We start from the raw sequence: 27,972 nt of genomic DNA on the forward strand, positions 1-27,972 counted from the left end.
AAGTTTTAATAAAGATATTACTATCTTGAGAAAAAAGTCCTTGTAAGTATCTGATTAACTGCTGTTTTGACTGTTTTAAAACTCCCCTATACTCCAACCAATGAATTCAAAAGTTGTATACTTTCACCCAATCCCCAAATGCCAAAATTTGTGCCACCCTGCCTTGCAGTTTTCCTTTTAAAACCCCTTACCCTATAAAGCTCGGACCATTTCTCGCCCACCTGCTGTGGCAGTGTATTGGATTACAGAGTTGGCTAACTTGTAACCAATAAACCCCAATGTGTTTGCATCACATACCAGCTCTGTAGTTGTCTTGTTTGGGAGCCCCGTGCCATGGCCATAACAGCATATAACAGGTGAAGACCAGAGAATCAGGAGTTCAAAGTCATTCTTGACTACGTATGTAGTGCGAGGCCAACTTGGGCTCGATGGCAAAACAACAGCAAAACAGATAATATTTCACAATAATCCTCTGAGGAAGGCAATGCAATGCTCTAGTCTGTTTTACAAATGGCAACCCTGACTCAGTAACACATAAGCATGTTCACAAGAACTCAGAGTGAGGGCTGGAATTTGAAATCATGAAGTCTGAGTCCAGACTGAACGCTCTTAATCACGACAGCATTGTCTTAACATTCAAAGTAAGGAATGAGGGAAAGCTGACTATCTGTGGGGTATCCACCCCAGGGGACAGTTTTCTGGTAAGTAGCAGAGCCATGTTAGGGCAGCTTAGGGCAACATGTCAGCATCAGGCAGAATGCTGGGACCACTAAGCTTTGGAGTATTTTCCCTTTTCCATTAGATTGGATTTAGATTAGACTAGATTTCTGTATTACGTTGCTGGAAGCTGCTGGCACACACCTTTACTCCCAGCATTTGGAAAGCGAAGGCAGGCAGATTTCCGAGTTCAAAGCCAGCATGATCGACAGAGTTTCAAGACAGCCATCGCTATACAGAGAAACCTTGTGGGAGTGGAGGTGGATTTTCTGTGTTACACACAGAAAACAAGAAGTACCACAACCCTGGCCATACTGAAGACATCTATTGCCTCCAGTTTCTTTCTCTCGGTCAATTTCCATCCTGTTTTTCTTTTTCCCGTGGTAGTGGAGACTGAATCTCGAACGGCACTCACGCAAGGCAAAGCTGTGCCAACAGAGCTACAGACCCACTGTGCCTGTTTCATCAGTTCTGACCATTGCTTGCCGATGGGATGACACTGATGTTTTTTCTAAATTCTGTTCCCCTGCCTTTCAGTATCAGTTAAAGACAAAGGCAGCGCTGGGTGGTGGTGGCGCACATCTTTAATCCCAGGAGGCAGGGACAGGGGGATTGCTGAGAGTTCGAGACTAGCCTGGTCTAAAGAGCAAGATTTACCTCCTGGCAGTTTGGCAAGTAGGGAGCAATATCTCCCCTAGCTCTGGGCTGTTTAATGGCGGTAAAGTACCACCCTGGGAGCAACAGACTGAGGCCTTTCCCCATACGTCCCGTCCTAAAACATCCAGCCAGAAAAGACCTTCACTGTGGAAAATTTATTTTGATTACAGTTGGAATTTGCTTCTTATTCAGAAGAGAAAAAGACAAAGAAAATCCCAAAAACCTGATCTCTGGGGCTGGGTGGTGGTGGCAGCACACGCCTTTAAACCCAGCACTCGGGAGGCAGGCAAATTTCAAAGCAAGTCAAAGCTAGACTGGTCTACAGAGTTCCAAGACAGCCACGGCTGTTACACAGAGAAACCCCATCTCAAAACAAACAATAACAACCACCACCACCACCACCACCACCCCATCTCTGGTTTTCTGCTTCCTTCTTTCTGGCTCTAAGCCACATGATCATACAGTTTTCAGTTTCTCAGGTAGACAGGAAAAGTCAGACACTGCCAAACTTGCCCTCCACAGCAATAAGCACTTCAAGTCTGTGATAGTAATTACAAAGATCTTTATTCTTTCCCGAAAGCTTTTGCTGGATTCTCAAAGCTTGACTCCCAAAACACTGAGCATTCTGTTCCCTCAGGCTTTGTTTCCTACGAGTAATTATGTATTAGACTTTAAAATCAGACATTTATGTGTATGTATGTGTCTGCTTGTGTTCATGTGCAGCTCCTGTATGTGATGCCTGGGAGGCCAGGATGGGGTCTGCGATCTCTTGGAAATGGAGTTACAAACTGTTGTGAGCTGCCATGTGGGAGCTAGGAACCCACTCATTCTACTTAGCCTCTTCAGCTTCTGGGGCTGCTTAGTCGTCCTAGCCTAATCCTGTACATGGGTATTCTGCTGACGTCATCTGGGGCTTCTGGTGATGAACCACAGACGTGAGTAGATGAGGCCTGGGCCACCCCTAAAGCTGAGTCAGCCTGCCCTTCTCCAGCGCAAAGGGAAGCTAAAGAGGCCAGGTGCCAAGTCTGACATTCAGCCTGGAACACTCTCGGTGGGCCTGGTTCTGGCAGCCTTTGGCTTGATCTAAACTGCCCACTTCCAGGCCACTTTCGAAGGCGGACACTCGGTCAGGCCGAGTGATGTGAGCGTGGGCGAATGGGGAGAAAAGCCGTTGACAGCTCCGAATTGCGTTGCTAACGTGGGCGACTGCTTGGGTATGGCCGGAGCTCCCTAGGCTGCAGCTCCAAGTGCCACCTGCATCCTCCCGGACAAAGCTGTCGCGCGACCAGAACTACAACTCCCGGCGTGCTCTGCGCCGCGGCCTGGCCGGGGTGACCCGGCAAACACACTGCGCCGGCCGGCCTGACATCGGTGAGCCGCACTGGGTGGGCTCCGCGCCCGCAAGGGGACCCCGGTAGGGTCCAGGTCTTCCCGGAGGGCTTCTCTCACTATCACCTGCCTGAGACTCGGCGCCCACGAACGAAAGGCAGCTGCCTATACGCTAAGCAGCGCCAATCACAAAAATGTGCGGACTAAGGCCACGTGACTAGCGGGGCGGTACTCCCAGAGCTCCGGGATCTCTATGGTTGTCACCGACTCGCTAGAGGACGTTTGGTCCACTGGAGGACTCCCTACATTCTTCCTCCATTACCTCACTGCCTCCGGTGGCTGCTGGGATAGAGGAGGACTCGGGTCCCGACTCGACTCAGTCCTCCACCCGCCCCGGGAATACCTCTAGTTCTCCTCGGCCGCCGCCGCCCCGCCGCTTCCTCCTCTGCCCTCCTTCGGGCGTCCTCACCCGCCTTGGGACTCGGCTTTTCTCGGGAGCCTCCACCCAGACGCATGGCTCCATGAAGCAGGAGGAAGAGAAGGTAGAGCGCGAGAGGTCCCGTCCGCCCCGGCTGCGTCTGGGTCAGGAGAAAAGGTGGGAAATTCTAGGGGGGGCTGTGCCGTGCTTTCTCTTGCCAGGCCTTCTCGAGGCCTGCTCAGCTCCGAGCGGACCGTATCCTGGAGTTTGGGGTCCCGAGGTGCAGGGCGAGGGGTCCCGGGGCGCCGTGGGGGAGGGGCTCACGGAGGCGGACACCGCGGGTGGGCAAGGCCTCCTTGTGCTGCGTGTCCCCGCCAGGGACCGACGAGGTCGTGAGGCCGTGTGCCCAGGGGTCTGGGTGGCCGTGATCGGCCCCGGCCAAGGTGGCGAGGCAGCTGCCGTAGCCTCCGTGCCTGAACTCCCTCCAGGAAACAGTCGGAGGAAAGTTTGGTGGTCTCCTGCGCCGCCTGGTGGCCCCCCACCCAGCGTCCCCCCCCTCCCCCGCCCGGCGTCTGGATTCCACCCCCGCGGCCCGGACCCAGTTGCTCTACCCGTCGCTCTGTCGTTTCCCCAACTCCCCCAGCGCCCTGTACTCTCCTGTCCCACATCCTCCTTTTCACCTTTTTCGTCTGCCTGTTCTACCCCTTCCGGCTCCGGCCTCTTCTTTCCCTCTTGTCTCATCCTTTTCTTGCTTCACTCTCCCACTTTTTCCTCTTCTTTTTTTCCTCCCGCTCCATTTTCCACATCTACTTGTAGCCCCCCTCACCTCCTTGCCTACTATCATCCCTTCCTCTTTAACTTTGGGTTTTATGCCCCTCCTCGGAGCTGTGTGTTTTGTCCTTCATTCCTTGCCCTCATCTGACTCCTCTTTGCTCACTTATTCCTCCCGGCCTATCTGCTTTCATCGCCCTCTCTTAGGATTCAGTGGGTGGGGCCTGGAGTCTGCTTTGCATAAATTCTGTAGTACTGGGGAAGTGGGGAAGGTGGAAGAGGTTGTGGAGAAATTTATGCAAGACCGAGTAAGGATGAATGGCTCCACCAACACTTACCATTTCCTCCTGGCACAAGATGCCTTGTTCTCAGGGGCCTAGCATGTTGTCGGGTAATTTTTTTTTTTTTTGTTTTTTTTTCGAGACAGGGTATCTTTCTGTAGCTTTTGGAGACTGTCCCGGAACTAGCTCTTGTAGCCCAGGGTTGGCCTTGAATTCACAGAGATCCGCCTGCCACTGCCTCCCAGTGCTGGGATTAAAGGCGTGTGCCACCACCGCGCGGCTGTCAGGTAATTTTTTTAAGACTTGGGAGTATGTTTGTATGCTCTAACCTGTGGAGAGCTCAAAGTGATAGAGAACTAGAAAGCAAGTTTTGATTGACCTCAATGTGTTGGGGGGGGGTATAATGGCATTTTATTTGTGTTTTAATAAATAAAGCTTGCCTAAAGATCAGAATGTGGAGTTAAACCACTAGAGGCCAGGCAGTGGTGGCTCACATTTTTAATCCTAACATTCTGGAGTACACGCCTTTAATCCCAGCATTAGGGAGGTGGAGACGGGAGTGATGGGTGGGTAGAGAGAAGAATATAAGGCAGGAAGAGACAGAAGCTGACTGCAGTCTGGAGAGCAGTGCAGTCTCGGCACTGAGGACAGGATGGCTCGTCTAAGCCTTGGTAAGGACTCTCTAGTGGCCTGGCTGCTTTACTTCTCTGGTCTTCAGGCAAGCTTTGTCTATTAGGACACAGATAAAATATCACTATAGGGGAGCTGTGGGGGGTTACTAATGTGTGTCTTATTCAAGTAGAATATAGCCTTTGACCTTCTATGGGGCTTCCGTTCCTTGTCTCATATTTAGCATTTGAAATGTTTTGAAAAAAGACGACCCTTATTCTCCATCTGGTTTTGTTTGTGCCAAAAATTTCCCTGTTAAATTGTAACTTTTTAGCCTGGCAGTGGTGGTACAAGCCTTTTATCCCAAGACTTATCCCAGGAATCTGAAAATGTTTTCTGTGGTAAAATCTCTTGACTCTTGTCTGTCTTAAGATAAGCCTGAGGGAAAGATGGGTGTGGTATATATATATATATATATATATATATATATATATATATATATAGCACACCTTTAATCCCAACGCTGGGAAGGTGGAGGCAGGTGGGTCTATGAGTTCCAGGCCAGCCTGGTCTACAGAATCAGAACCAGAACATCCGGAGCTACACAGAGAAACCTTGACTTAATAAACAAACATTTTGTAACTTCTGCAAAAACCTCTGCACTTCCAGACTTTGTTCACTGACACTTGCCTTTCCGTCTTAGGTATTGCAAGAAGGAATGGAACTGGAAAAAAGAAGATTCGTGCCAGAAACAAAATAGCTTTCCTTTCCTATTGTAGCTGTTTCCTCTGGGACTATAAACTCTCTGCATTCAGTGAGTATTACCTTGGGCATACTTGAAGTGGAATTTTTGTTGCATTTTTTGGTTTTGGCTTGTGTCTGGATTTAAAGTGTGTAAGTGTACCTCATTCATATTTCTCAGATTCTATGGGGTGGTCCTAATTTTGAAAATTTTATACTTTTTAAAATTACATTTACTTACTGTGTATGTGCACATGTGTGTGGATATCATCATGCATGTGTAGAGGTCAGAGGGAGGAGTCAGTTCTCTCCATATGGTTCAGTACTTCAGGCTTGGTGGCAAGTGCCTTTACTTTTTATTGTGTGTGTGTGTGTGTTTTATTTTTTAATTTTTTTCAAGAAGGATTTTCTCTGTTTATCTCTGAATGCCCTAAAACTCATCCTGTAGACCAGACTGGCCTTGAACTCACTGTCAGCCTCTGCCTCAAATCTCTCAAATGCTGGGATTAAAGGCGTATGCCACTTCTACCAGCCCCCAATTATTTACTTTTAAAAACAACCAAAGAAGTATTGTGTGTTGTCCATTCGCATCCCCATGAGCCCCCTTCCCCTCTACTTCCTTGGTCTTAATTATTAGGTTAATAGACTCATGGAGTTGGGAATGTAGCTCAGTGGGCCTCGTGCTCAATTCTGTATTTGTGTGTGAGGACCTGGGTTCCACCCCGAGACCTGTGGTGGCACACTAGTGTAACCTCAGCACTTGGGAGATGAGTCTGGAAGGTGGGGATTCAGTGTCATCTTGGTCTGCGTAATGAACTTGGGCAAAAGCCAAAAACTAATCAGAGGTTAGTGCAATTCCTGAACAGCTCAGATCTATATGGTTCAGCTACTTTGAGACCAATTTGACCTAAATCTGCTGTGGTATTATTTTATGAAATCCCATCACAAACTTGAAAATAACTGTGATGCTGTATGTAAATCTTGAACATAGTTCTTGGGTAAACGTTAGTGCCTCTTTGAGTTTATTAAGGGTAGCATGCTTGAGTTAAGGACAGAGCCCATGTGGAGCACTTGCCTAGCATGCTCAGGGGCTTGTACTATACCTCCAGTGCACAACCCAAAAGCCATTCTACTGTGTCAGAAAGAAATCCCCTGGGAGGGAGACATGAGAGAAAATGTCTACATTTCATAAATTTAAAAACTAGCTGGGAAGTGGTGACTCCGCTTTTAATCCAGCACTTGGGAGGCAGAGGCTGGTGGATCTCCTGAGTTTGAGGCCAGCCTGATCTACAGAGTTGAGTTCCAGGACAGACAGGGCTACACAGAGAAACCTGTTCGAAAAAAGAAAAAGGAAAACAAAACAAAATTGAGGCCCCAAAAATGTAACCTGTGCTGTAGGTCACATAGAAGGGCTATGGTTGGGGTGGGGTAGGCAGGAGCAAAAACCAAAAGTATTATCTGGGAGTTATGGCACACACCTTCAATCGCAGCACTCCAGAGACTGAGACACTTCCGACTGCTGTACAGAGAAAACCCTGTCTCGGGACACAAATATTAGCCCTGTAACTCGTTTTCTTTAAACTGACACAAGAGTGTAGACTTTTGTTTTGGAGATTTTGTTTGGTTGGTTGATTTTTATTGAGACATGATTTCACTATGCAGCCCTGGCTACCCTAGAGCTTGCTGTGTAGACCAGGCTGACCTCAAATTTAGAAATCACCTGCCTCTTCCAGGAGAATGCTGAGGGTAAAGGTGTGTGCCACTAAGCCCAGTGGGGATTTATTTACTTGTTTGTGAGACGAGGTCTCTCTATGGCCTGGGCTAGCCTGCTTGTGGTAATCCTACTTCGTACTCGTGTTCATTCCCTCTCCAGTACTGGGATTACAATGGAGCCATATGCCTACCTCCATCTCTGAGCTTTTGTTCTTTGTTGTTTTATCTGAAAAAAAAAATTTTTTTTTTTTTTTGTTTTTTTCAAGACAGGGTTTCCCTGTAGTTTCTAGAGCCTGTCCTGGAACTAGCTCTTGTAGACCAGGCTGGCCTTGAACTCAGAGATCCGCCTGCCTCTGCCTCCCGAGTGCTGGGATTAAAGGCGTGCGCCACCACCGCCTGGCTATCTGAAATATTTTTAAATAAATAGTAAAAATAATTGCATTGGTTTGTATTTTGTGAGGAACCTGTTCATGTATCATATACTCTATCTATATGGCAGTTGCATTCTTTTGCATGGGAAGTTGAGATAGTTTCATGGAGGCCATACTGGCCTCAGACTCCCTGTATGGTCAAGTGTCCATGAGCGCTCACTCCCTGTGTGGTTAGCGTCTCTTACCTCTCCTGAGTTTTGGGATAATAGGCATGTATCACCACTTTCACACTTGACTATTTTAAAAACAGAAATAAATGGAATGGTTACCAGAATGAAGCATCTCTCATCTGACTCTTTCCTGGAACAACACCATAAATAGGCCGGGGTTTCAGCTCAGGCACTACACCAGTACTCAGGATAAAAATATTACATTGAATTTCACTTCACCACTTCAGTGTCTCAAGAAAACCACAGCCTGTTCCCATCTGAGGGAGGCTCATTTGAAGGCACATCTGGACACTAAATAGAAACAGCTTTTGCCCACCTTCCAGTTTTTTATAAGGTCATTCCTCTGAGAAGCTATTGTAAGGATTGTCTTCAGAGATAAATAGAAGTTTTTATACTTCTAGACATTTAACTATGATATTTGAAATGGAACCCTTTGACAAAATCTCTAGCATTCCATATATATCTGGATGTTTGTGATAATAACATACTTAACAAATAGTTTTTTTAATGTTCTGAATGCTTTAATTATTTAAAGCATTAAACATTTAATTAATGTCTTAATTTTTTGGTGTGTTTCTACAAAGTTACATGAGTAAAATCTCAGTATTCATTCTTTCTTTGCTTTTTGGAGGGGGCACAGTATTTTTGTCGGCGTTGCCTGGTGTGTATCTGTGTAAATCAGGCCAGCCTGATTAGAGATCTTTCTGCCTCTTCCTCCTGAGTGCTAGGATTAATGTGCACTACTTACTACTGGCTTGTTTTTTGAGTCAGGGTCTTACTTTGTAACTCTTGACTGGCTTCAAGTTCTTTCTGCTTCTTCCTTAGTGCTGGAAGGCCTCCAGTGTTCTTTATGGTTTCTGCCATCACAGAATGAAAACCGTGAATGATTTATTAGAGGCCATTACTTTATCAAGGTCTTTTAGATTATAGGGAATCTGTTATAGCATTGTATTAATAGTAGTCAGTGTGCCCGAGGACTGCCAGGTTCCTTTCATGGCTTCCTATGTGAGTGACTAGGTGTGGTGGCACACAATTTTAATCCCAGCACTCGGAGGCAGAGGAAGGGAGGCTCTCTTGAGTTCAAGACCAAATCTGATGGCATCCTACATAAAAGGACTTGAAAGAAGGAAGCTTTTGCTTTTTGCCTGTTTGTCCCATTTTCACCAACAAGTTTCCTATCCATTTGCTGAGGCATTCCTTCCTGGCATTTGAATCCACTTCTAGATTCCAATGTAGACTGAACACCAGCAGCTCTCAAGGAATTCCCCAGAACCCTATAACAGATTGAGACTGCTGAGATCCAGTCTCACAGACTGAATGATCAAATTCTTGGTCTTTCTGTTAAGACATTATTGGACTACTCAGACCAAAGCCTATAATCTACTCTATTGAATTATATATATGTATGACTGGCCTCAAATTCAGATCTGCCTGCCTCTTCATCGTGAGTGCTGGGAGTAAAGGTGTGTGCCATCATGCCAGCCATTGAGAATAATCTATAGTGAGTTCCACGACAGGGCTAGGTAGACCTGTCTAAACAAACAAATGGCCCAATGTTGTGGCAGCTTTCACAAAAATGTTAACGCTTGCCTGAGTTTGCAGTCAGACTTTGGACTTCAGAGTTGGAATTTGAGCCAGAGTTGGCAGCTAGATTGTTATCTCAAAGCCAAAGTACTGTCCTTAGAAGGTGGGGGCGTCTCTGGTTGTCTTTGAAATGGGCTTTGGAAAGAGACACAGGGAGAAGGAAGGCTATTTTGCTTTTGTCAGTTATGGCAGCCTCATGTTCTTTTTTGTTTTGTTTTTTTATCTTTCAATTTCTGGTTTATGACACCAATATTTGGCTTTCTGTGTTCTGCTCATCTGTATATATACAATAGGTCTGTGGAGTCTAGAAGATGGTGTCAGATCCTCTTGGAACTGGATGGAGTTACAGGCAGTTGTAAACTGCCCGATGTGGGTTCTGGGAACAGAACATAGAACCCAGATCCTTTGCAAGAGCAGCAAGTGCTCTTGAACACCAGCCTCACGTTCTTGTCCTAATACTGGCCTTGATACTAAATTATGAACATTGGCAATCTATGAGAAATTATATTAATTCCTGTTACCATAAATTGCCACCCAGGCAGACCAATAACACTGTAATGGATCACTAAAAGCCCCATGGTCATTTAAAACATTTTATTTCTGGCTGTTTGTATTTGAGATGGATTTCTATGTGTAGCTCTGGCTGTCCTGGAACTCATCTGTAAACCAGGTTGTCCACTTGAGATCCACTTTCCTCTGCCTCCTAATGCTGGGATTAAAGGCACATGCCACCATACTCGGCTTTATATCAGGCTTATTTTAATTTAACACAAACAAGTGCCAAGAAACTTTACCACTGAAAACATCTTTAGATTACTAGGATAAGTGGTAGGACTAAAGACATGCCATCACCGCAAGGCTAGACCTATGTTCTTTTGTTTGGTTTTTTCTTTAGTTTTGTTGTTTTGAGACAGGGTTTCTCTCTGTATCCTTGGCTGTCCTGGAACTAGCTTTTTAGACCAAGCTGGCTCCAAAGTCACAGAGATCCTCTGCCTCCGCCTCCCAAGTGCTGGGATTAAAGGTGTGTGCCATGCCTCCCTGGACCTGTGTTCTTAATTGCTGGGCCATCTTTGCAGCCCGTTTAGGAGGATTTTTGAAGCAAGACCAATGGAGTACTGGAACTAAAGGCATGTGCCATCAATGCCCAGCTAAAGCATTTTTTTTAAGTCCAGTTGTATAATCTGCTCAAAGTAAGCGTTTGAGTCATCTCATGTTAGCTGACTGCTGTGGCCAAGTTCAGGACAGAGTAGTCACTGCTATATAGTGGATGTGACAGTTTTCAAGATAAATTGGACCAAGGTGAGAATTTATGTGATAATTTACCTAATTTTTAAAGTGTCCAAAGGGCTCAGCGGTTAAGAGCACTGACTGTTCTTCCAGAGGACCCGGGTTCAATTCCCAGCACCCACATGGCAGCTCACAACTGTCTGAATATGCAGTTCCACGAGATCTGACACCTTCAGACCAATGTACATAAAGTTAAATAAATCATTTAAAAAATTTAAAGTGTCCAAATGATGCCCTTTTTTGTTTTGTCTGTGTAAGCATTGCAGGTATGAGCATGTGTAGTGTCAGGAGATGTTCTTTGAAGCTATGCTGGCAGGCTAGCAAGTTCTGCTTGTCTCCATGTCCCCACCTATACTGGGATTACAGGCACCCCACCACTATACTCAGAGTGTGTGTGTGTGTGTGTGTTTTCTTTTGTTGTTTTGTTTTGCTTTTTCGAGACAGGGTTTCTCTGTAGTTTTAGAGCCTGTCCAGGCACTCGCTCTAGACCAGGCTAATCTTGAACTCACAGACCCAACCTGCCTCTGCCTCCTGAGTGTTGGGATTAAAGGCATGTGCTACCACTGCCATGCATATGTGTGTAAATTCTAATGTGAGTGCTGGATCTGTTGTGCTTGTGTGTGTAGCAGTCAGTTTACTGAAGCATCTTTCCAGTCTCCAGTTTGATTTGAAGCATGGCCCCACTATGTAGCCCTGATTCCTGGGACTCAGACCACACTGCCCTGAACTTGTAGAGATCTGCCCGCTTCTGCTTTAAAGGCATGTACCACCACACCTGAGTCGTACTTGTGTGTGTGTGTGTGTGTGTGTGTGTGTGTATCTGTTTTTGTTTTGTTTTGTTTTTTGCTTTTAAAAAAGTGTTTAGGGTTTGGGGAGATAATGCAAGCACGTAAGTGTGAATATTCCTCTGAGGATCCTGAGCTCAATTCCCCAGTTGGGTGTAAATCAGTATTTTTTTATACTCTGAAGAAGAAAGTATACCCATTAGACATGGAAGCTGAGGCCTCAGCAGCCTGCAAGGGAAAGGGCTGGATCCTTGAACACTGAGAGTAAGCCTTAACTATTTGACATTTGCAAGGCTAAGTAATCTTGAGATCTATGAGATTATTTTTATTAATTCCTGAGACCATAAATTGCCTACTACTACTACTACTTCCCTTAGCTTCGTGTTGAAGCGTGGGCAGTGTCTCCATCTGGTGGATTTCAGTGTTAACTACTGTGTTCATGTTGATTGTGGAGGCCGTGTAGGAAAAGATTACTGCTGCAGATTCTTGAACTTGGCCCAGGAACTTTGCATAGCACCAGCCAAGGCCTCTGTGGGTCACAGTGTTAATGCTTTGATCAAGGGAAAGTTTCTGTGCCCAAAGTCACATACCGAGGACACAGCCATGGTAGTTATGAAGGTTGGGAAGAAGAAAGATTCACAGTTTTAGAAGAGGTAGTAGAACATATCATTTAAAGGATTTGTTACGGGGGGGGGGGGTGTCTTTTGTTTTTGTGATACTAGTAATGGACTCTGCAGTTCCTCTTACTCTTAAGTTGTACTTAGAATCCCTAACAAAAGGTTCAGGAGTGCTGATGTCTCTTGATTGTTGTGGGCTCTGAGGTGCCTGCTGTGGTGTGGGGTATGCTTAGAATTACATTATAAACAGGAAGATGTTTTGTTTTGTGTCTGTGTAGGGGTTGTTAGTGCTTTTTAAGGTGTGTGTCTTAGTTACTGTTCTATTGTCTTTTTTTTTTTAGAGGGAGGGGGGTTTTCATAGGGTTTCTGTGTAACTGCTGGCTGTCCTAGAACTCACTTTATAGACCATGCTGTTCTTGAACTCAGAGATTCACCTGCCTCTGCCTCCTGAGTGATGGGATTAAAGGCATGCACCAAAGGCAACTCTTAGTATTTGACTGCGGACTTGCTTGCAGTTTCAGAGTGTTAATCCAAGGTGATCATGGTGCAAGAAATCAGGCATGGAATAGGAACAGTAGCTCAGAGTTTTACATCTTGATTCATAGGCAGGAGGCAGAAAGAGAAAGACTTTTGAAACCTTAAAGTCTACCTCGCCACACACCTCTGCAGTGACATACTTCCTCTAACACAGCCACACCTCCTAATCTCTCCCAAACAGTTCCACTAACTGGGAGCCTATGGGGCCATTCTCATTCAAACCACCACAGTGTGTTGTGTGCCATATGTGTGCAGGCACCTTCAAAAACTAGAAGAGGAGTTAGAGGTAATGGAGTTGAATTTACAGAAGGTTGTAGGCCACCTGGTGTGAGTACTAGAAACCAAACTTGGATCCTGTGGAAGAACAACCAGTGTTATTAACTACTGAGTTATCCCTACAGTCCCTAAAGAGAAAGTTTTGATACAGTTTTTATGAGAATCTACAAGTCTGTTAAAGGGTCTCAATTGATTTGGGTATAGAATAGGGACAAGCACTCACAGACACAGCCAATTAGATGCCACCACTGATCCAGCTGCCTTCATCCAGTTGTTCTGCCTAGGGGCGAAGAGTGCCAACCGCAAACTGCCTCTCCACCTGCTCCGCTCCAGCTACCCAAAAGAGCAAGAGATTGTGCCACCTTCTCCATCAGTACATAAGCTGTCCTGTAGGCAGATAAGACCACCCCTTAGGACTTGCTTCCCCCAAAAGTCATTGGCTAAATGGATCAAAATCCCACCACATTTCTCCCCTTTTTCCTAAATAAGAAGGTTCTAATCCTAACAATTATTTACAATAAGAATAACTATCAAGTATTGTGCAAAAGAAAAGGTTATAGCATAAACAAAAATGAAACTACAACAAGAACAACCAAGCAGAAAACACATACTAAATGTCCAGGTCTATTTAATTGGCAAATTATAGAGATTATTTCAATAGCTGTCCTATCCTGGAAAGTCTTGTACCTAATATGCCCTAGCTAAGATATGAGAGGATAGTAACTGACTGTCTAGGCTTCAACCTCATTAAAGACCTGAGAAGGAAAATAGTATTACCTTAGTAAGCAGGAAGTACAAGCAAGGGAAGACAACAGCTGACTACCAGGACAGATACCCATAGTCTCTCTGCAACGTGGGGGCAACCAACTGTGACTTTAGGCCTAGAATATCTGACAGACTATTTCAGAAGCAGGAAAATTGTTAGTGTTGTTTGTATTGATGTTGATAATAGTTGGTGGCTGAGATGTTTTCTGTCAGTACCGTGGTTCATTTTACATTTTTTACTTTTATTGTAATTAATGTTTGCTTTATTTTGGTAGATATGTAAAGTATTAGATTCCTTCAGAATTGGTTAGTAAGAGGGGAGTAAGCAGTACATTCTAAGCTTACATGAAATAAACTGATTGTATGGAGGCATATGCCTATAATTCTAGCATGGGAGGTTGAGGTAAGAGGATCAGGACTTCAAGACTAGATTGGGCAGTAGAAAACCTTGCATAAAAAAAATAACCCAGACACAGACAGTTATCACATGTACTCACTCATAGGTGGTTTTTAAACATAAAGCAAAGAAAGTCAGCCTACACACCACAGTCCCAGAAAATTTAGACAACAATGCGGACACTAAGAGAGACTTATATAGGTCTACTCTACATGGGAAGTAGAAAGGAGAAAAAGACAAGATCTTCTGAGTAAATTAGGAGCATAGCAACCTTGGGGGAGGACTGAAGGGGGTAGGGGGGAGGCAGGAAGGGGAGCAGAGAAATGTAGAGCTCAATAATAATAATAAGACAAAACAATAGAACAGTGACTAAGACACTACTTATTTTTTATTTTATGTTTTTGTTTTGTTGAGACAGGGTTTCACTAATAGCTCTAGCTAGCCTCAAACTCAGATCTCTGCCTGCCTCTGCTTCCTGGGTGCTGGGATTAAAGGCATGAACTACCATGCCCAGACTTAAAAACTCTTCTTAATGAAATAGTTCGTAGGTATGAAGTGCTTAAGAGCAGACAAATTGACAATTGGCCAACCTTCAAGGCAAAAATTACCCAGGGAGTGCTTGGGACTTTATTGTCATTTTTAATGTTAGACATTGTTAGACTCTTGCTGAACATAACTTATTGGCCATGACTGGCTGGCCACCTCCTATGTGCCTATGTGCCACGTACTCCAATGCTTGGCCTTTCTCTCTCTCTCTCTCTCTCTCTCTCTCTCTCTCTCTCTCTCTCGTTTTTTTTTCTTTGAGACAGGGTTTCCTCTATGAAACAGTCCTGGCTGGCCTCAGACTCACAGAGATCCACCTGACTCTGCCTCCGAAGTGCTGGGAGTAAAGGCGTGTGCCATCACCACCCAGTTCTTGGCTTTTATCATGGGTGATGGAATATGAATTAGGGCTCTCATGCTTGTGTGTTAAACACTTTACTAACAGTAAGTTGTCTTCACAACACTCTTTAATATGTTTATTATGTGTATGGGAGTTTTGCCTGCATGTATATCTGTACCACATGTATGCAGTGCCCATTAAGGCCAGAAGATGGCATTGGATCCCTGCAATGGAATTTTGGATGGTTGTGATTATCTGTAGATAATCCCACTATTTCATCTGCCATGTATTTTATGCCAAGTAGAATACAGTGAGAACTCAGCATAGCGGCATGTATTGTAGGCTAGGACAAGCATGGCAGTGAGAAGAAAAGGCTTAAAATTGCCTGGATTATGGTTGAGGTATGTTAGCTTTGAGCCATTTTCTATTCCCCGTTTGTTGACAAATTTTCTAAACTGTTTTTAGTATGTCCTATGTGTTTTCTTATGCTCTTAGAAAAGGAACTAAATCTAGTGGGTATTATTGGGTTAAATAAGCTGGGTAGTGATAGCACAGGCCTTTTAATCTTGCTGAGTCATGTTTCTTTTAGTAAAGGCTTGTGTGTGTGTGTATGTATGTATGTATGTGTGTGTGTGTGTATGTATGTTTGTATGTTATTTAAGACAAGATTTCACTATGTAGCTCTGACTGTCCTGTAACTCATTATGTAGACCAAGCTAGCCTCAAACTCAGATAGGTCTGTTTATGCCCTCACCTCACAGGTACTAGAATTAGAGGCTTGTATCACCATGCCTAACTTGTAAAGAGGGTATTGAAATGTCTTCAGTCAGGTGCACTCTGTTCCTACCTTTTGGCCTTGATGGTATCTTGGCGTAGAAGAGCAGCTTATTGCCTGCCTCTCTCCATGGTGGCTATAAACTATAGAAACCTTTTAGGTTTCTGGTTTAGAACTTGGGGTTTCTCATCCCCCCCCCCCTTATGACCATGTTACCTGGAGGTCCTTCTAATTTCGTCCTGAGGGGGATATTGTGTGTGTCAAGGTTAGATTTCGGTCCTTCTACCATGTGAGTCATAGGGATCAAACACAGGTCATGAGGATTGACAGCAAATGCCTTTATCCATTGAGCCATCTCACCAGTCTTTGACAGCTTTTAACTGATTTCATGCAAATACTAGTTTTTGTTCTTTTTTTTTATTCATTCCAACCTGTACTTATCTGCTTTCTTTTGGGTTAGGGTTCTGCAGCATTCCAGATCGCGAACACCAAATCAGGATGGGAAAAAGACGTTGTGTTCCTCCCCTTGAGCCCAAGTTGGCAGCAGGCTGTTGTGGGGTCAAGAAGCCCAAACTATCTGGAAGTGGAACACACAGTCACGGGAACCAGTCCACAACTGTTCCTGGCTCTAGTTCAGGACCTCTTCAAAACCACCAGCATGTGGACAGCAGCAGTGGTCGGGAAAATGGATCGGACTTAACTCTGGGACCTGGAAACTCTCCTATCACACGAATGAATCCTGCATCTGGAGCCCTGAGCCCTCTTCCCCGGCCTAATGGAACTGCCAATACCACTAAGAATCTGGTTGTGACTGCAGAAATGTGCTGCTACTGTTTTGATGTACTCTACTGTCACCTCTATGGCTTCCCACAGCCACGACTTCCTAGATTCACCAATGACCCCTAGTGAGTAAATTAGGCATGGGACAACAATGGAGGGCATGTTAACATTTCTGATTTTACTCTTAACAGGGTCTGTCTACAAGGTTATGGGAACCTTAGACATTTTTGTTGGTGGTGCTTCACATGACTTAGGGTAGGAAGAGAAGTCACACCATCATACCACTGGAGACCTCAGTAGTGTTGAAGTCCAAGGGAATGTGTCTGATGGCTGAGTTTGGAGACTAGGGGTTTTCATTGGGAGCTTATGCTTTTAACAAAGATTCTTTTGGTGGTCCTAACATGTCTAAAGGTATCCCTTTTCATGCATGTGTGTATATGTGTATGTGCATGCACTGGGGGAGGGGCAGGCATGTGTTTGTAGAGTGGAGGCTCAAGGTCGATATTGAGGAGTCCTCTTCAAGTGTTCTGCTTTGTTTCATTGTGTCAGGGTTGATCTCAGTCTAAACCAGAACTGGTGGATATGGCTAGTCTCAACTAGCCAGCTTGGCCAGGGATCTACTATCTCCACCTTCTGAAGCCAGAATTACAGGTGGGCCACCACACCCACTGGCATTTATGTGGGTTCTGAGGATCTAAATTCTAGTCCTCACAGTTGTACAGCACAGCTCTTCTGACCACCGAGCCATTTCCAGTGTGTTTAAGCAATATGACATAAAATGAAGAAAGGCAGTGCCAATGTTTTCTTCCTCAAAATTGGAGGCAGCTCTGCACCAGCCTTTTTTGTTTTTTGTTGTTTAAGACAGGGTTTCTCTGTGTAGCTTTGGAGCATGTCCTGGAACTCTGTAGACCAGGCTGGTCTCAAACTCACAGAGATCCACTTGCCTCTGCCACCCGAGCATTAGGATTAAAGGTGTGCACCACTACCACCAGGCTGCACTAGCTTTGAAAAAACCTTTAATCCCAGTGCTTGGGAGACAAAAGCAGATCTGGTCTACGGAGTGAGTTCCAGAACAGCCAGGACTATACAGAGAAACCCTGTTTCGAAAAAACAAAAGAAAAAGCAAAGTACTTCCGATTTTGGATATGTATTTTCAGGGATGCTTCTTTGGCATTCATGAATATCCCCTGGTTGTTGGTGCTGTGCTGACTTTTTGTTTTGTTTTGGTTTTTTTGTTGTTGCTAAGGATTTGAGTTCGGGGCATCATGCCTTCTGAACATGTGTTCTACCAGTGTGTTATGCCCTTCACTCAGACCTTTTATTTGAAGCAGTATCTATTTTCGTTTGTTTTCTGAGACAGGGTTTCTCTGTGTAACTGCTTTGGCTGTCTGTCCTGGAAGCCATTATATAGACCAGGCTGACATTGAACTCACAGAGATCCGCCTGCCTCTGCCTCCCAAAAGCTGGGATTAAAGGCGTGCGCCACCACCACCCATTTTTTTTTCTTTCTTTTTCCTTTTTCCTTTTATTTTTCCCTATTCCCCTCCCCCCCCGTGCTGAGTTTTGCAGAACCCTGAACAAAGTTGGGGATTAGAAAGAAAAGGTCCTTGCTTTGGGAGACTCATTTGAGTTGGCAAACCATGTACATACACAGAATTAACTGTAGTATAAGGAAAATTACCCTGAATGAGTGTTGGGAGGAAAATGTGTTCACTTTTCAGGGAATTGTTTTGTCTTGTGTTGAGACAGGGTTTCAATAAGTAGCCCTGGCTGTCATGGGACTCACTACGTAGACCAGACTGGTCTCTAACTCACAGAGATCTGCCTGCCTCTGCCTTCCGAGTACTGGGGTTAAAGGTGTATGCCACCACATCTGTGGGGTGCTGGAATATGCAGCAAAGAGTAAGACACTCTATTTCTATTTTAAACAATGAGGAAGATAGAGTTCTTCATAGCTTCAGGTAGACAATTCAGTAAATCCTTTGGGCAATAGCAGAAATGAATAGAAATATATCCGTAATTAATTTAGGGCTGGAGAATATTTAATGTTTTGCTTTTTTTAGTCCCCTCTTTGTGACCTGGAAGACAGGGCGAGACAAGCGGCTTCGTGGCTGCATTGGGACCTTCTCAGCCATGAATCTTCATTCAGGACTCAGGGAATACACGCTAACCAGGTAATGATACAAGCATTAGACAATACTCATGAATTAACTAGAATTGGAAATAGCTGTCTAGTCTTATTTCTTCAAAGTGTTTGGTAGTTTGAGCAGTCTCTTTTTGAGGCTGCTTGTTTGTTCCCGGCTGTTCAGAACCTTAATAACCATACAGAAACTATATATTATTTACAACACTGCTTGGCCAATGACTCTAGCGTATTCCTAGCAAGATCTTACATCTTAAATTAACCCATTTCTATTTTATTTTACCATGAGGGTTGTGGCCTACTGGCATGGTTCCCACTGGCAGCTTGCATCTTTTTCCTCTGGCAGCTACATGGCTTCTCCCTGACTCCGCTTACTCTCTCCCAGCATTCAATTTAGTTTTCCCCGCCTAGCTCTATTCTGCCCTATCACAGGCCAAAGCAGTTTCTTTATTCATTAACCAATAAAAGCAGCACATACACAGAAGGACTTCCCACACCACCCTTTCTGTAGTCAAGAAATGTAAGGACTATCATCTGATGACTGGAAAGACAGTTAATACTGACAGTAGTGTTAGGTGCTAGGAGATGCTGTCAGAAGATCTTGGGGACTCAGCTTGTGGGCTCTATGGCATGCAGTGTTGTCTCCTAACTGGAAGTAGCCTCACTTGCATTTTTCTGTTCCCTCTAGTGCACTTAAGGACAGCCGATTTCCCCCCCTGACCCGAGAGGAGCTGCCCAAACTTTTCTGTTCTGTCTCCCTCCTTACTAACTTTGAAGATGCCAGTGATTACCTGGACTGGGAGGTGAGAACAGCTGCATTTGGATCTCTGCATCTCTCGTTGCATTTGGGTTCGGGTTAGTACATGGTAATGTATCTCCTTCATTGAAAGAGGGTCTAAAAATGTGAAAGTGACAGAAAAGGTGACAGAAATTTCTCTACTAGAAACAGAAAAATGGAAAATCAGTACTCTCTACTATTAGCCAGGCATGGTAACACACGCCTTTAATCCAAGCACTCAAGTAGATCTCTGAGTTTAAGACCAGCCTGGTCCTATCAGCCAGGAATACACAATGAGACACTTTCTGCCTCCAACCCCAGGGAAAAAAAAATTCTCTGCTACTTCTCCAGCCCACTCTGTTCTAGATTCAGTAAGATTCATATGCTCCTTCTCCTATATCTAGTTAAATAACGAGATAACAAAATACCCCAGGTGCCTCTTGATGATCCCCTGGAGAGAAGTTTTTATTAGGAATCAGATGTAAACCTGTGCATGGTGGCCCATTGCCTATCATACTAGCAAATCAGGAGGTAGAAGAGCAGGGTTACAAGTTCCAGACCACTTTGGGCTATATATAGTAAGACAATAAAAAAAAAAAAATTCAAAGGGAACCAATTTGAAGAACCACGAACTTATATAGAAACAGTTTGACATGTTCATGTAGTGAAATTAGGCTAGAAGTCATACTTGGGACTGGAGTGATAGTTCAGTGGTTAAGAGCACTGACTGATCTGCCAGGTTCAATTCCCAGCACCCACATGGCAGCTCACAACTGTAACTGACTCTCACACAGACTTACGAGCAGTCAAAACACCAATGAACATAAAATAAAGATAAACAGATTAATTCAAACTATTGGTTTTCCTATTTCAAGAACTTATTTCTACAAGCTTCATATTCTCAGGTGGAACTACACATACATTTTACCTTTTCCTAAAACACCTTTCTTTGATATCTATACTTTAGGATTAATTAGTCAGATGAGCAATGGTGGTGCACGCTTTTAATCCTAGGGGAGGCAGAGGCAGGGGGATCTCTGAGTTTGAGGCCAGCCTCGTCTACAAAGCAAGTTCCAGGACAGCCAGCCTACACAGAGAAACCCTGTCTCTGAAAAACACCAAAATTCCTTTTCCCAGATCTGTCAAGCAGCTCAGGAGACTATGTTGATTCATATGTGGGTGTTTGAAGTGTTGTTAGAATCAGAAAATGCCATGTACTTGGTTATATTTTCTTGTAGGTAGGGGTCCATGGGATTCGGATTGAATTCATCAATGAAAAAGGCATCAAACGCACAGCCACATATTTACCTGAGGTTGCTAAGGAACAAGGTGAGTTGGACACTTAGAGAACTGTACTACTCACAGCTATGCAGTTGAAAGGGCAGAAGAGAGAAGTGTTCAGTTCAACTGCCACATGTACACCAAATATAAATGACTTTCTTCCTTTGAATTCCTGTCAAATTCCTGTAGAGAACAAAGGCCAACTGTCATAGGTGCTAGAAACTGGAGGGGAAAACGAAAAATACTTTCTTACTTGCTTGTGGTTTCAAATGTTTCCTTCCAATGAATAGATCTATTTCTTTGCCCCCCTTAAGTTTCAGGGATTATCAGAGCCACTAGCTTGATCATGTTTTAACTTTTTTTTGATATTTATTTATTTATTATGTATACAATATTCTGTCTGTGTATGCGTGCAGGCCAGAAGAGGGCACCAGACCCCATTACAGATGGTTGTGAGCCACCCATGTGGTTGCTGGGAATTGAACTCAGAACCTTTGGAAGAGCAGACAATGCTCTTAACCTCTGAGCCATCTCTCCAGCCCCATGTTTTATCTTTTGTTATAAAGGAAAGTTCTATTCTTTAACTGTGAAATCCGTACGTGGTATTATATTTGGATTAGGATAAACATCTTACCTATGGTTTTTAAAGAGCTCAGTAATTGTCAGATATGGTAGCACATGTCTTTAATCCCAGCACTTGGAAGGCAGAGACAGGTGGATTTCTCTGAAATCAAGGCCAACCTAATCTATGTAGGACTGGCAGACCGGACAGGGCTGTGTAGAAAGACTCCAACAAATCGTGTGTGTGTGTGCGCGCGCGCGCACACACACACACACACTCAGTAGTTAATGTGTTCTTATAATGGGGACAGTACAGGTAGGAAGTGGGTTGGGCACATTGTCTCTTTGAAAGGGTATCTAGAATTCCTTTAATTGTTTCTTGTACTTTCTGTGATATGTAACCCCATTTTCTTTCTTTCTTGGAATTAGTCTGGTTTTGAAAATAATATGTGAAACACAGTAATTGTGGGTGTGAACCTGGAATAGAGAAAAATATCCAGTTAAGTATATTAATGAACTACTTATGTGGAAAGCGATCACCTTGTTGGTTTTCATTGTGGTTGTGTTAAACTTGTCTAAAAAGCAGTCTGTATGTAGCATAAAGAATATGAATTTCTTAAAACAGTTTGGTCAAGTCATAAGTCTAACATGCTCCTATTTAAAGAACACTGAACATAGTTTTTAGTAGTTGGATGTGAATTATAGCTCACTTAAGTAATCAAATTGTTTCTTCCATTTTAAAGTTGAGAAAATTCAAAATTGGGAGCTTCTCCTTTGGTAATTGGAAGGAGGGGTTTTTACTTGATGTACATTATTTTACTTGTTTAAAATATGTAAGATTGAAGGGCTGGAGAGATGGCGCAGTGTCAAAAATGTGTACTGCTCTTGCAGAGCTTCCCAGCAATCACCTTGCGTAGCTCACAACTGCCATTAACTCTGGCTCCAGGGGCACCTGTATTTATGTGTTTATGTGCACATATCCACATACAGGCACAAACAGACATACAGTGAGATTGAGTCAGGTGGGGCAGTATACGCAAAACCTGACACACAAGAGCTGAAGTAAAAGGATTGCCTTTTGAGTTTGAGCCTAAGTTGGGGCATATACATAACAAGACCAAGTATTTAAAAAAATAGTAACAAGGAGAAAATCAACAATAAAGGTGAAGAAATAGTAATGAGAGAACCAACAATACAGAGGTGAATACAATACAGTGAATAACTTATGTCTTCTTCACTAAGGAGATATTTCCTTCTTGGTATCAGTTCTCTGTCCTACCTATCTATCAACTTGAAGAAAGGGCTGCCCAAGGCAGTAAAAGCCACATAATTTATATTCCCTTTTTGGACTGAAGAAAAACTAAAGGAGTGTGTGCTTTACTGCTCTTCCAGAGAACAGAATTTCATTTCCCAGTACCTACGTCTGCCTACAACTTCAGCTCCAAAGCTTCTGGCCTCTCGGGCATCTGTACTTTAGGTGTGCGCACACGCACACACAAACACGTACAATTTTAAATTTATAAAATTCCTGTCATTATATAGTGACACGTCTGTAGTCCCATCTGCTCAGTGAAGCTGGTGAGATGGCTCAGTGGTTAAGAGCATTGACTTTTTCCAGAGGACCCAGTTTAAATTTCCAACATCCACATGACATACTGTCCGTAACTCCAGTTCCAGGGAATCTGGCACCCTCACACAGACATAATGCAGGCAAAATACCAACGCACATTAAAAATAACAATAAATTAAAAAACAAAAACAAAGCCAGGCAATGGCAGTATATACCTTTAATACCAGCACTTGAGAAGCAGAACAGATCTCTATCTGGGTTTAAGGCCAGTCTGATCTCCAGGAGGGCTAGGGCTCTTAAACAACAAAGAGAACCTGTTGAGGGAGGGAGACAGACAGACAGACAGACAGACAGAGAGACTGCTTCTTACTGCTCTTACAGAATACCTAGATTTGGTTCCCATCAGCAGCTATGGAAATAGCCAGCACAACTACCTGTAACTCCACTTTCAGGAGATGTAACGTCTTCTGTGTGTACTGCCCCCAACAGACACATACATAGTAAACCTAGGCAGATACAGTGAGATAGTGAGACACTGTCTTTCTACCCTTACTCTCCATAGAGCCTCCTGAGCTTCAGAAATATACATGGATAACACCTTGTAAGAACTATGAAAGACTAGTTAACTTGGACAGCGTCAGGGCACATTGAATTATAATGTCATGTCTCAGGGTCTTTGCTGGACTGTCAGTGAGACTGATTGGCTTTCAGTATTTGGGACCATGGCCCAGTGCTTTATTTGCCCTGGCACACTTTGCTGTCCCTTGAATCTCATTTGTCTTCCTCCACTGATCATATTGGAGCATGCTCCCCCCATAATTTGACTGTGTGCTGACCTTATTATAACTTCTATTCTCAGACTGGGATCAGATCCAGACAATAGACTCCTTGCTCAGGAAAGGTGGCTTTAAGGCTCAAATTACCAGTGAATTCAGAAAATCAATCAAACTCACCAGGTAAGCAGCTGTTTTGTTCTTCTTTTTAGTTTTTCTTTAATGGGGGTTGAATGCAGGATATCTGGGGAGGGGAAGAAAATTTTATATCTGTAAGCCAAAGAGGTTTGTGTGAGGTTTGAGCTCTGAGGAAGCAGTGACTGCAGAGATGGAGATTCCCAGCTATTTGTCTCTACAGTCAGTGTAACTGTGTTGAAGCAGGGTTAGGCCTACCAAGGAGGGGTGGTTGCCAGACCCATGTGGTATAATATTAAGGGGGAGATGGGAGTTAAGAGGTAAAGGCTCCAGAAATGTATATACAGCCTCACTTGAGCTGATTCTTCCTGGTCACCGTGCAGTCAGATGGCAGGGAGTAAAGGAAATCAAAGACGTTTACAAGTAGCTATACACCCCACTTGGGGTATAGTACTTCTGTGGGAAGCTGGCTAGTTCTATGAACACAAAGTGACTTGGGTCTGTATCCAAGTGTTTCCTGTCTGTAAGATGTGAGTTGTAATTCGTTCAGGTTTCTAAGATGTGGTAAGGTAAGGGCCAGGGAAATGTTCAGTGATGTCAGTGTTCTACCCCTTCCTGCTGGTGTTGGAAATGAAAGAAAGTTACCTTTGGGCCTTTGCTAGGACCCTCATCTACAAAATGCTGAGTCATCGTATGCTAGCCTCACAGGTCTGTTTGGATGATAACCCAGTGTTTTTTAATGCATTAAATTAAAAAAATCAAGGGGCTGGGATTGCAGCTCGGTGGTAGAGTTTAATATATAGCATGTTCAAGGCTCTGGGTTCCATCTCTAGCACCAAAAAAAAAAAGAAACCAAAAAACAAAAAACCAACAATAATAACAACAATAATAATAATTAAAGATAAAAAACACTGCAAATACAAAACATTATTACTATTACAATTTATTTGAACAGCCATTTCCCTGTCAAAATTCAGGAATAATCACCTTGCAGTGGAGGAGTGATTACAGTGGGAAAGAGATGGCTCTGGGTAAGGATTGTCACCCAGCTCCTGTGGTCTGTAGTAGGCTCCATAGGTTTGTAACACCCATGCTTTGCATCCTGACTCATGGCTCTTTCCAGAGCAAAGCCAAAGTGCTATGAATTCTGTTCTGATGACCCTGTGATATGGCATATGCATCTGGGGATTGAAACCTTCCTATAGCCAAGGATCCATTAACCTGCTTCATCAGAATTTGACCCAGAATTAGGTATCTATGCCCCTTTTAGTTATAACTTGTTTGTTGCTCTTCTACAAATTGAGGTTGCATTTCTGTCAAATTTATCTCATTTTTAACCTGAATGTAGATAACGCAGTTTACGCTGGGTTTTGGTGCAGCCGTCTTCCAACCTGCCACCCATGTAATTTGACTGAAATCCTCATCTAGATCCTGGTACAGACTGCTTACCAGCAGCCTGTTGATAAGCATATGTAGCTTTCTGAGGTGGGATGTGCTGAGATACATTCTCAGGGGTGAACTGTGATTGTGCTTTTTCATCCTGTTCATTTGTAATAACAGCATCATTTTCTTGTGCCGTCTTTTCGTTTTCTGTAAGTAAGATTGCTCTTGGTCTTCCATTTTATTCTTTAAAACTGGGATAAGCTTTTGGTTTTTTCTACTGAGTGACTTCACACTGAGACGTTTGGGGTTCCTCATACCTTTGCCTGTTTTCCTCATACAGGTATCGAAGTGAGAAGGTGACAATCAGTTATGCGGAATATATTGCTTCTCGGCAACACTGTTTCCAGAATGGCACTCTTCATGCCCCGCCCCTCTACAATCATTACTCCTGACACACGGCTACATGACCAGTCCCACCCCCCTGTGGCCACCAATGGCTATGACATCATTGGAACAGATGCCTCCTCTTCCTGGTCCAGTTACTTCTATTACTGCACCATTTTATGATGCTAGCTTCCGTTGCCAAGTCTGCCTCCTGTTGACTGGAGGGTGTGGGGTTACACTGACTGCAACAGAACATGAGGGGCCCAAGCCTTATATCAGCCTTTCCTCAATCTGGGGTTCTGTTGGATCAGGGCCCCCTAATAACAGTGACAATGGCTGTATGGGTTTAGAAGACCATTATCTGGTGATTTCCCACATGTGTGTTGGTTACACACTGAAAACTGGAATTGATGATCCATGGAGGCTTCCTTCCCAATCCCCCACAGGCCACCAGACCAATGAGTTATACTCCCCTGGCAGTCTGGGCAACGGAGACCAACACGAACCACTTTTAGGTTGTTTTAAATTCCTTTTTTTAAACTTCCAGTTTATTGTGTACCAAGAGTTGATCACAACCTCCATGCTTCATAAATGAACACCATGTAAGGGTTGAATGTGGGCACCATGAGCCCCTGTGAGTCCTGGGCAAGAGAACTGCACCAAGATCAGAAGTCCTGCTGGATGGCCTTGCACTGTGCAGGAAGCTTGAAGGTTTGGAAGCTTACCTGACTCTCAGCTGGACTTTGCGGTATTCTTCCTACATTGAATCTCCTGGTGTTGAACAGAGCTCTGTGGCATAGCCTGCTGAGGAATGGAATGGAGATGCCCATAGAGGTCCTGATGTCATCGTCATAAGAAGGTGTGAAAGGAGAGATCTCTTCCTCACCACCAGGCTACCTCAACCCTCTTCTGGTAGCAGTGCCTATGTAGTTGCATCTAGGTTCTCAGAAGCACAGACATGCAAACAGGTGGTTGGGTTGGGCTTTAGGACACATTGTCACAGGAGAGCTTCCAGGGTCTCTGAGCTGGTTTTCTTCACAGGCAAACATCCTGAAGGTCCTTTAAGTAGGAGGGTTCTTTTTTTTTTCCCCATTTGCCTGCAGAAGTGGAAAGACTTAATGTCAGTCCTCGGTAGGACTCTAGAGCAAATCTGTGTAATAAAACAAGGTGAACCCTTAACTTGCCTACCACACTGGGACTTTCACCTCTCCAGTGTAAATGTCAATTGCTCGTGTTGCTCATTTAAACCCTGACATTCCCTTTCCCATCTTTACTCATTCCAAAATAGCTGTCAGCAAATTCTTTTCATTCACTTGGTGGCAAAATGCATAGTACAAGGAGACTAGGGAGGTGCCCTGAAAGCTGTCTCAAAGGCACTGCTCAGGCAGCTCGAAGGAAGACGGCCAGCTCCTGAGGATGGCGCGCTGGCATTCAGCAGTGTCCATAGAGAACTCATGAGGCACATGGAGCCTCGAGTCAGTGAATATGTTTTGATTTCTTTTTCAGAATTGATGTGATGGTGTGGCTTTCTAAAATGGGCAAATCTTCCAAGTCAAAAAGATCATCTGAGTTTCTTTCGCCAGGAATGGAGGAAGGGAAGTAAGGGTGCTTCCTATGTGATTATAGGCATCACCCTCAGGTTCCTGGGATGGTTTAAAAGGAGGCAGGGCAATTGTGTCAGGTGTGATCAAGGACCTGGAATGGATGAGGGAGGTGCTGATTACATTGGAATGCCCAGGATACATGCCCCTTACTGCCAGGTGTGTTCCTTAACATACATAAAGATGAAGGGGTCTCATGGTTTCTTGCTGCTGAGGGTAATGAAGGTGATGTTATAGACAAGTGTGACAGCAGGTGCTCTCAGGTGCCATGGATGGATGTCAGGGTGATCAGTTCTGGACTGAGCCACCCCCCTTCAATTTGTACAACAGTATTGGTACATAGGGCTACACTCATTACTGTTCAGGCGTTCTATGTTAACAGTTGTGTTTAATTTCTAAAGATTTAAAGCAAAATGCAAAAAAAAAAAAATGGTGCTAAACTTCACCCCTGAGCACTCTCAGTGAGACTGGTCATGCAAGCATCTACAGTGCCATGCTCCTCAAGCCCGTTTTTCTTGTAGAAATGTTGCCCTATCTGTTTTCTCCAATGTATAGTATGTATTTTATTTTATTGATGGTGGGGTAGAATACCTGCCACTTAAAAACAAACAGAAAAATATAGAACCCAAGGAGGTGGGAGTGGGGGATCAGTGAACATGAACCTGGTTGGCCCAGCCCAGCCTCGCACTGCAGTGGGCTCAGTGCTCTGAGTGAAGAAGCCTGACTCCCTGCATGTCCCCTCATGTCCCACAGAAGTGTGCAGCATTGGAATTGTCAAGGGGACTAGGGAGTCAGGCAAGGAAACTACTTGGCCCAGAAAATGGGCTCTTGGTGTCTTTC

The 27,972-nt window shown here is 44.1% G+C and overlaps 1 protein-coding gene across 6 annotated transcripts; it reads left to right on the forward strand.

Annotated features, from left to right (window-relative positions):
* Window positions 1-2,949: 2,949 nt before the first annotated feature.
* Window positions 2,950-27,593, forward strand: Ammecr1l (AMMECR1 like). 6 transcript variants are annotated; one of them, XM_038330237.2, is made up of 9 exons: window positions 4,003-4,283; window positions 5,486-5,596; window positions 16,204-16,648; window positions 18,587-18,697; window positions 19,355-19,469; window positions 20,683-20,773; window positions 23,716-23,812; window positions 24,888-25,015; window positions 25,488-27,593. In XM_038330237.2, exons 1-8 carry the CDS (start codon window positions 4,211-4,213, stop codon window positions 24,967-24,969), a joined length of 1,125 nt encoding a protein of 374 aa, XP_038186165.1. In that variant the 5' UTR covers window positions 4,003-4,210; the 3' UTR covers window positions 24,970-25,015; window positions 25,488-27,593. The 6 variants fall into 6 exon arrangements, 5 of the variants coding, with proteins under 5 accessions (XP_038186168.1, XP_038186165.1, XP_038186167.1 ...); XM_038330239.2 differs by lacking the exon at window positions 24,888-25,015 and adding an exon at window positions 24,742-24,795 and having other exon boundaries at window positions 4,012-4,283; XM_038330240.1 differs by lacking the exons at window positions 4,003-4,283; window positions 24,888-25,015 and adding an exon at window positions 2,950-3,298.
* The last annotated feature ends 379 nt before the right edge of the window (window positions 27,594-27,972 follow it).

This window comes from Arvicola amphibius, chromosome 5 (genome assembly GCF_903992535.2).
Source record: "Arvicola amphibius chromosome 5, mArvAmp1.2, whole genome shotgun sequence".
NCBI classification, from domain to species: Eukaryota; Metazoa; Chordata; class Mammalia; order Rodentia; family Cricetidae; genus Arvicola; species Arvicola amphibius.

Bases quoted from the DNA above. Each gene is read 5' to 3' on its own strand.
- Ammecr1l (XM_038330236.1), top strand. From the start codon at position 4,211: ATGGCTCCACCAACACTTACCATTTCCTCCTGGCACAAGATGCCTTGT. The intron at 4,284-5,485 runs GTAATTTTTTTT...TTTCCGTCTTAG, and splicing joins GGGGCCTAGCATGTTGTCGG to GTATTGCAAGAAGGAATGGA. The intron at 23,813-25,487 runs GTAAGCAGCTGT...TTCCTCATACAG, and splicing joins AAATCAATCAAACTCACCAG to GTATCGAAGTGAGAAGGTGA.